The sequence below is a fragment of the Alosa alosa genome, chromosome 21 (assembly GCF_017589495.1).
Source record: "Alosa alosa isolate M-15738 ecotype Scorff River chromosome 21, AALO_Geno_1.1, whole genome shotgun sequence".
Classification (NCBI taxonomy): domain Eukaryota; kingdom Metazoa; phylum Chordata; class Actinopteri; order Clupeiformes; family Clupeidae; genus Alosa; species Alosa alosa.
In genome coordinates this window covers 29,872,202-29,882,201 of record NC_063209.1, presented here as the reverse complement: position 1 = coordinate 29,882,201, position 10,000 = coordinate 29,872,202, and the positions used below count along the sequence as shown (strand labels likewise).

The 10,000-nt window shown below is 43.5% G+C and overlaps 1 protein-coding gene across 1 annotated transcript in view; it reads right to left on the bottom strand.

Annotated features, from left to right (window-relative positions):
• mrvi1 (murine retrovirus integration site 1 homolog) overlaps positions 1-10,000 on the bottom strand; it is an 85,660-nt gene that overhangs the window by 70,852 nt on the left and 4,808 nt on the right. The window contains exon 3 of the mRNA XM_048230923.1: positions 9,110-9,258. Within this exon, the coding sequence (XP_048086880.1) occupies positions 9,110-9,258 (149 nt within the window). The remainder of the gene's footprint in view (positions 1-9,109; positions 9,259-10,000) is intronic.

The following is a 10,000-nucleotide window of genomic DNA, read 5'->3' as shown; positions in this document are numbered from 1 at the left end:
TGACTGATTCATAGCTCCACACACAGGCATGTCTCTCAGAGAGGTTGATTTGAGCTCCATGTTCATAATAATGAAGTGACGTGATATCACTGCTCTAAAGGACACCTCGTCACCACTGACACGCCTCCTCGTCACCACTGACACGCCTCTCGTGATGTCACACCTCGTCACCACTGACACGCCTCCTCGTCACCACTGACACGAGATGAGATGAGGTGAGAGTGGTGACTGGTGTGAGAGCTAAGCGTGAGGGGGACTATGGTGTTGAATGTTGAACTATACTCTGCCCTACAAAGCCAAAACACGGTTACCAAGCAAACACTGAAACTGAGAAAAATGCCTTTGAAGTTTTCACAGCAGCCAGCCAAACATGTTGTGGGTAGATCAGTGGTAATACGTTCATATGATGCCTTCTTAGGAAGGATTTTTTAATAGATAAAAACCTTGCCCACTGATATGGCCTTTGTATGAGCCCTGCACTCTGCGTTGGGATAACCTTAAACAACTAAAACACTATTGCAAAGGCAAAGTGCAGTATCTGCTATCTAAGTTAAACTTGTGCGTGTCTGTGCCAATGCTATGTAGGCATATTGGTGTTGTGGCTATGTTGTAAGAATGTAAAATTAATATAACAAGGCTTTTGCGCAATATTTACCTCTGTTAGGCCTACAAGAAGTCGCGATTTTCATGCAGTGGATTAGGCTATTCAATCGCTATTCTGTTATCATGCACAGTTAAAGGAATCCACGTCATTCGTTGTTTTAAATATCGCTGCTTCTAGCCCACCCACGTTAACTCCAAAGTGGCTCAGTTCTCACTTGCGCAGACGGGCATCACATACATTGAATGGGCATTCATACCACTACCACGTCATTTTATGCATCTATATTTGAAATTAAGTATTAAGTATTTCCTGATCGGCGAAACTTTTACTTTATTTTTCTTTCGGTCCACGGTTCTATAATATCATTTAATTTGTGCCGCAAATGAACAGACTGGACGTCCCTGCTGAAAAAAACAGCTAGAAACCAGCTTTTTACATTTAGCAGACATTCTTGACCAACGTTACTTACATATGTCAGCTATATTACAAGGGGTCACATTGTCCCCGGAGCAACTTGGGGTTAAGTGCCTTGCTCAAGGGCACAACGGTGGAAGACGGGAATTGAACCGACAACTTTCAGGCTACTGCACGCTAGCCCAGCTCCTTAACCACTACACTACCACCGCCCCATGCTTATGCTGGGAGATAGATAGACAGATAGATAGATAGATACTTTATTGATCCCCAAGGGGAAATTTAGCTGGTTATAGCTGGTTGTAGCTGGTCTTTGCTATGTAAAGCGACCTTGGCTTTGAGAAAGGCGCTATATAAAATAAATGTATTATTATTATTATTATTTGCTGGTTTTCTTCCAGCTCTTGCTGGTCTTTGCTGGTGTAGCTGGTTAGGCCACCAGCTGGATATGCTGGCGTGACCATCTGAGGAAGCTGGTCATGCTGGTTTGACCAGCCTGTCGTGTGGGATACAGCTGGTGCAAGATGGTCATGCTGGTGACCAGCCTGTCAAGCTTGACATGGTGTAAGATGTCAAGAGGTCATGCTGGTTTGCTAGAATGACCAACATAAGCTGGCATGGCCAGTTAAACCAGCAGTGTAGACCAGCAACACCAGCTAAAATTACCAGATTGAGGTGGTGCGAAAAGCAAAACCAGCTGAATGACCATCATAAGCTGGGAAAACCAGCTGAAGGTATGTTTTCGCAAGAGTTTTGCTGGTCTAGCAGGTCAACCATCATAGGGTGGTCAAACAAGCTGGTTAACAAGCTGGTCAACCAGCAAACAACCTTAAGCTGGCCAGACTGTTTTTTTCAGCAGGGCATGAATTTGTTAACCTGACTCTCGCCAGATGAATTTCGTTCCGCCTAGCTCCACTCACATCCATCTGGGATCTCTTCCATTGAGAGTGAATTCGGAACCAGATTGTATGGTAGAGCCAATCAGGACGCAGGGCGGGAGTTTCATAGATGTGACGTAGCGTAGAAGCGACTGTGAGACTGTTCTTAGCGTCACGGGTTGGCTTTGATGTGAGTGGTTGAAGTAGCACGTCAATAGATGACGGACAAGTGGCTTATCCAATCATATACAAGGATTTTTTGATAAGGCCCAGCCTTCTAAACCAGCAGCATCTACACACATGACTGCAGAGCCAGCACTGTCAACACCAACATCTACACACATGACTGCAGAGCCAGCACTGTCAACACCAACAACACCAGCGTCTACACACATGACTACAGAGCCAGCACTGTTGACACCAGCATCTACACACATGACTGCAGAGCCAGCACTGTCAACACCAGCAGCATCTACACACATGACTGCAGAGCCTGCACTGTCAACACCAGCAGCATCTACACACATGACTGCAGAGCCTGCACTGTCAACACCAGCAGCATCTACACACATGACTGCAGAGCCTGCACTGTCAACACCAGCAGTATCTACACACATGACTGCAGAGCCTGCACTGTCAACACCAGCAGCATCTACACACATGACTGCAGAGCCTGCACTGTCAACACCAGCAGTATCTACACACATGACTGCAGAGCCAGCACTGTCAACACCAGCAGCATCTACACACATGACTGCAGAGCCAGCACTGTCAACACCAGCAGCATCTACACACATGACTGCAGAGCCAGCACTGTCAACACCAGCATCTACACACATGACTGCAGAGCCAGCAGCGGTCACATCCCCAGCATCACATGGTCGGCCTGATCAGCAACAACAAGCAACAGGCCTGAATCAGCTATAGGATGCAGCACAGTGGGGCCAGTTCAACAGGCCTGAATCAGCTATAGGATGCAGCCCAGTGCGGCCAGTTCAACAGGCCTGAATCGGCTATAGGATGCAGCCCAGTGGGGCCAGTTCAACAACTTGGCCCTGAATGTCAGCAACGCTAGGGAAATGGTGGACTACCCCCCAGTTACGTAAGGGATAATGGCCGACGAGGTGTCCATTATGAGAAATAAATGGACAACGCGGAGGCGTGAACCGTCCGACGCAAAGCGGAAGTCCATTTATTTCTGATAATGAACGCATCGAAGGGCATTATCCCATTTATACCATGGTCACTTACGAAATAAATAAATATGAAATCAATTATTAATACTAAATGAGTTTTAGAGCTAAAATCGTTTTTCAGCTGTTTACAGTTGATTCCATTGTTGCGAAGCCTGCCTCCAGGCTCAACCGTCGTCCTACTATCGTTGTTATAGTTACCATTCATAAGCATTGATATGGAACGGCGATTAAACTTTTTTTTTACCAGATCTACTTCATAGGTGTAGTATATCCCTTTTTAAACGACACCCTTTTCAACCTAGACCATGGTATAAACTCCATTAAAGATCAGTGAGCAGCCTGTGGATAGGTTTGAAAGTTTGAAATATCTTGGTGTGAGGACCTCAAATGGACCACTAACACCCTGCACACTCTAAAGACATCCAGACACAGACTGCACTTCCTACGCCAGCTGTGGAAATTCAAAGTGTCAACATCCATCTTGAGGGCCTTGTACTCTCCGGCAGTGGACAATGTTCTAACAGATAGCATCGCCACCTGGTGAGGAACCGTCCAGACCGTGACTGCAGTGCCCTACACACAGGGGATATATATATGTGCATGCTATTATACATGCATTACGCATACATTATACATGCTATTATATATTTATAATATATGTATTTCTCTTTGCCAACACCGCGCTCTCCCGATTATTCTCTTGTTTCTTTGTGGGTGCGTAATCCAGGGAACTCATAGAAAATAACAAATGGTCAGATTCAAAAATCTTTTCTTGCTTTTAATCAATTGACACTGACGAAGGCCATCAGGCCGAAACGTTTGTCAATTAACCCCTGTGCTAAAATGGATTAAAAGCAAGAAAAGATTTTTGGAGTGCGACCATTTGTTATTTTTTATTTAATATATGTATTTAAAATACGTATTTCAAATACAAAATACTATTTTGCAATTTGTATTTTATTGAGATGATGAGAATGCCTTCGTATTTTGTATCAAAATACTTCAGTGTTGTGTATTTGGGGACAGCCGTGGCCTACTGGTTAGCACTCTGGACTTGTAACTGGAGGGTTGCCGGTTCGAACCCCGACCAGTAGGCGCGGCTGAAGTGCCCTTGAGCAAGGCACTAACCCCTCACTGCCCCCGAAGCTGTTGTTGCAGGCAGCTCACTGCGCCGGGATTAGTGTGTGCTTCACCTCACTGTGTGTACACTGTGTGCTGTGTGTGTTTCACTAATTCACGGATTGGGATAAATGCAGAGACCAAATTTCCCTCACGGGATCAAAAGAGTATATATACTTATACTATTTTTGTATTTTCAAAATACTGTAAAATACTTTCTGTGAAACACTGTGATGATATCTATCTAACTATCTATAGAGCACAAAATCTCTGTATGTCTGTGGCACCCTCGCATGGTCAAGCCCCTGTGATACCGCTCTCGGCCACTAGGGAATTTTGGCGCTGTTTCACATTTGCTATGGACATGCACATTGTACATGTCATCACAACACAAAACGCGCAGTGCTGCAGATTTTACGTTGATTGGTAGTGCACACACCAGTTATAGGTGTAAAATTATTCAACTGAGATGAAACTCACCATAAGTGTTACCCTGGAAATCCAGAGTCCTCGCAAGAGCACAATTACTCTGGTTATGAGTAATGATACACGTTACTTTTACGTCTTGCATCGTGAGGAACCAATCACATCGGTGTATCTGATATAGGCGGGCCAGAGGCAAGCTAAACACATGACGACAGCGCTGCAACGAATCAGTCAGTAAACATTAGTCATAGTGTTATGCAATTGCGTGCAGTGAGATTTTCGGTAACGCTTTAGAATAACATGTGCTTATTAGGTATTAACAGTGCATAATAAGCAGTTAACAATTCATTACTAACAGTTAGTTAACTGTTGTTATCCTTTAATAACATTAACTAACTGTTAACATGCAGCTTGTAAGTGTTAATAAGCAGCCTTTTAAGTTACAAGCATATTTGTTAACAGTTGTAAGTGTTAACAAGCAGCTTGTTAATGCTTGTTAATGGTGTATAAGACAAAGAGGTGGATAACTAATGGATTCCTGCTCACAGCAACAATTTTGAAGGTGTATTTCTCACAGCTAAACCAAGCTAGATGGAGAGATACAGTATATAGAGAGATAGAAGGTTGGGCTTGTTGGAACTATAGGCTACATGGTCCTCGCTTTAGATTGGGAGGCTGCAAAATTTACTACAAATAGGTAAGAAAGGCCTTTTAAGCGTATTAGTTATCCACCTCTTTGTCTTATACACCATTAACAAGCATTAACAAGCTGCTTGTTAACACTTACAACTGTTAACAAATATGCTTGTAAGTAACTTAAAAGGCTGCTTATTAACACTTACAAGCTGCATGTTAACAGTTAGTTAATGTTATTAGTTAATGTAGTTAACTAACTGTTAGTAATGAATTGTTAACTGCTTATTATGCACTTTTAATACCTAATAAGCACATGTTATTGTGAAGTGTTACCAGATTTTCAAATGCATGCTTGGAAGCACGCCCCTCGAGTTGGGCCAGTTTCATTATTCATGGCCAGATCCTTAATCTTTCTAGATTTCCAGGCTACATAAGTGTGGTAGTGATGGTGTTAAAGGAAAATTCCGGTATTTAGCACTCTGAGTGCCTTTTCTGGTTTGTTTTGGATGAACTAGAGTGGTGGACAATCAAATTTTGGCGATTGGTCCTGTCTCGACTTTTTATGACTCGTTTTGAATGGCCTTTGACTACTTCAGAGTGCTGCCTACAGGCATGCACAAACATGTCCTAAAACAACCCTTAAAGGTGCCATGTGTAATGTCCGCCAAAAAATCAATTCATACTCCACATTCCATAAAAGATGGGGGCAGTATACCTCCAGAAAGTGAGTTGGTCTGCCCTAGAGTAACAACCGAACGCGTGTATTGCAGTTTGGCTGGCGGTTATGTTGCCCGCATACCCCTCCCATGGCCGAAACTGGTATTATGACACCTGCCGGGTTGTGGCTAGTAATTTAGCATGCTAATTATAGTGGATGGAATCCACTATTTTGAAATCTCCTGGCTTCTTCATTCTTCTTATAACCTTTTCTTTTTACCTTTTCAAGAATGAATCGAATCCTAACCGCTTAACGCATAGACATGTTGAAATAACTGTTCTGAAGGTCTGGAGTGGGGCAAGAGAGTTGTTATTTCAGATTTTTCAAAAAGTTTATACTTTTTGAGAAATAGGGATTAAAAAATGTTAAAAAGCTAATTTTCCCCATAGACTTGAATGGCTGTGATGTCGCCAATGGCCTAAAAAGCCAGCTTTCGTTAAGCTCCCAGAGTAGTTCCCGGGCTAATCAGAACACTGGCACGGGTGTCACCTGTGAATCTAACTGTCTCAGCTTCTAATGCATACAATCTGGTGCTCCCTAAAACTACACATCCTGTTTAAGTGTTTCCCGTGTGTCAAAAAATAAAAGTCACAGCCATATCTCATGCTTCTATGATTACATCTCCAGAACAGCTTGACGCATATATGCTTCCAAATTTGGTACAAGCAGAGAATGTCACAATAAAGGGAGAACTGCCACTCTCGAAAACTTCCGGTTTCTGAACTGGTTGCAGTTCCTTCTGTGGTTCCATTACGAGGCCATTCACGAGTGCAGAATGCATGGAGGTCTATGGAGCTGTACCCTCAAAAATCCACTTTTCTTGGGATATCATTTTTTCCAAGTCATTTGAATATTGTATTTGAAAGGAGGCAAAGGAAATACACTTGGTTAGGTATTATATTTTTTGAAGTCACTTAATTGTTCTAAAAGCCTTTCAAACGTGTTAATGGCGTCATTCATTAGCACAATGCTAGCGTGTTATGGGCAAATAAATCGACCTGTAAAAAACAAAAGGACATAAGTACTGCTCATTCAACTTTTTACCTATAAACCCATGTTGAAGTTATACAAACTACAATCAAATCTGAGATTTGTCAACGACAATCAGGTGAAAGAGACAAATTTAGCTGTCTAGCTCCATTGACTCCCATTCATTCTGCACTCATGGCGTCGCCCCAGTGGAACTCTGGTGGAACTGCATCCAAAATTCGGTACAATGGGACTTAATAATGGAGTGGCAAGGCTCTCCGTAGGCGGGCTCTGGTACAAGTGTTTGTATGGACTCAAAGATGAAGTGAGTTGATGTTGAGGTCAAAGATCAAAGGTCAAGTCCATGAATACTCTGAGCGTGATATCTCAAGAATGCCTGACATACATGCCTGGGGGAATTTGGTATGAGTGTTTGTATGGACTCAAAGATGAAGTGAATTGATGTTGGAGGTCAAAGGTCAAATGTCAACATCAAAACACCTTTGAGTAAGTTATATATTTCAAGAACGCCTTGACACACAAGGTTTTGGTACAAGGTTTGTATGAACTCAAAGATTAAATTTTTCAATGTTTTTTTTCAGGAATCTCCCCACCAACATTAAGCCAGCAGCTTTCCATCCACTATTGTAATTCCTCTGGCTGGCATTTCTAGTTCAGGTTGATATCTCTACAGCACTATACCTTGTGAATTTTTATGACATCATCGCCTCTAATTTCTTCTCATTCTTTGATGCGCAGTAGCTAATTTTTGGATATTTTTACCTCAATTTACACACATGGGACCTTTAACGCTTCGCTTTCAAACTGTGCAACTCACCGAAAGGGTTAGTGGTGTAGCTTAAATACAGTTTCTGCTTGTATTTTATTTGCCATTTTGTAAAATCCCATTGATTTCTGTTGGAAAACTCATTGCATCGCTGATATTACCGCGCCACCGCTCTATGCTTCAGGCTCAAATATTGAGCGGAAGTCAGCACACTGCCAGAGGTGTCTGGAAAAAAATAGTTCCACAATAGCAAATAAGACGGCTGTAGGCAGCCACCTTGGAAGCAGTAAAGGCAATTCAAAACGAAATAGAAAAGCTCTATGACAGGACCAATCATTAAAATTTTGGTGCGTCCACCACTCTAGTTCATCAAAACAAACCAGAAAAGGGACTCAAAGTGCTAAATACCGGAATTTTCCTTTAAATAACTTAAAAGGTTAAAATGCCACCTAGTTTAAATTTCTAAATAAACCATTTGGATTGTTTGTCTTTGAGTTATTGTCATTGATTCATAGTGGGCAATCTACTACACCAATAGAGTAAATAAGTATACTCAATAAGGAAGAGTTCATTTTGATGCATTTGTGCCCATCCCTGCCTACAGACAGCTACGTCCTGCCGAACACACCCTCAGAGCACCAACAAGGGCCAATACAGTGCCCTACGGAGAGGTACGTCCTGTCGAACACACCCTCAGAGCACCAACAAGGGCCAATACAGTGCCCTACGGAGAGGTACGTCCTGTCGAACACACCCTCAGAGCACCAACAAGGGCCAATACAGTGCCCTACGGAGAGGTACGTCCTGTCGAACACACCCTCAGAGCACCAACAAGGGCCAATACTATTTTAAAGGACAGTTCACATCCTGACCATGGACTGTTTAAATCGCTGAGGTCAAGCAGACGTCTCGTCTCTGGCTACAACAGAGAGACTGAGGAGGAGTTTCTTTCCTCAAGTCATCCGCACCCTGAATATATATACAACACTCTAAAACCATTACATGGACTTGCCACACTGTATTTTTCTACCTCCTTCTCTCTCAATCTATTTATTAAATTCTTGTAAATCCTTCTTCTTTATACTTATAAATAGTTATAATAATAATATAAATAGTTATCTTCTTTATACTTATAAATAGTTAGTAATACCTCTGCACAGGAGAGTTGAGCAGTTAAATGCCATGTCACTACCTGTATTATAAAGTATCTCGGAGTGTGCATGTGACCAATCAAATCCCTGTATCCTTGTAGAGGAGGCTTGGGTCTGGGTTCCTACCTGAGTGTATCCTTGTAGAGGAGGCTTGGGTCTGGGTTCCTACCTGAGTGTATCCTTGTAGAGGAGGCTTGGGTCTGGTTCCTACCTGAGTGTATCCTTGTAGAGGAGGTCTGGGTCTGGGTTTGGGTTCTTCCTGATCGGAGACTCTGCTGGAGGGTGTGTGTGGGGCGCCACGGGTGCCGGAGGAGTGCAGGAGTGTGTGTGAGAGTCCCTGGGGACCTGCTGCTTCTGCACCTGAGCACACACACCATTTCCATATCACAGCTCTATCATGCAAATCAGCGCGCACACACACACAGTTTGACTGACGCAGTGTAGAAATGGAGCATCTGATTGGTTGCTGGACCCAACGCATTCTTGTCCCACCCCATGTGCATGGACAGCAGCAACAATAGCCTAGCAACCGTCTCCAAGAGCTGGATTAAAGCTGATCAAAGACTTTGGGGTGTGGGGTGTGTGTGGGGTCTGGGTAACGTGTTTGGGTGTGTGTGTGTGTGATGTTTGTGTGGGGTGTGCATGTGAGTGTTGTGTGTATGGGTGTGTGTGTGTATGTGATGTGTCTGGAATGTGTGTGTATGTGTGTATTAGAGGTGTGTGTCTGTGTGTGAGTGTCTTCAGTGTGTGGTGTGTGTGTGTGTGTGTGTGTTTGTGCGTGTGTGTGTGAGTGTGTTCAGTGTGTATGTATGTGTGTGTGTCTCCTGGAGCCTTAGGGGCCCACACCACAGTCCCATGGTGTGTCCCATGCCTGTGTGCTGCGCCTTCCTGTGTCCTTAGGGGCCCAATACAGTCCTGCGTCTGTGTGCTGCGTCTGTGTCCTTAGGGGCCCAATACAGTCCTGCGTGTGTGTCCTGTGTCTGTGTCCTGCGTCTGTGTCCTTATGGGCCCAATACAGTCCTGCGTCTGTGTCCTGCGTGTGTGTCCTGTGTCTTTGTCCTGCGTCTGTGTCCTTAAGTATAAGTATATATACTCTTTTGAT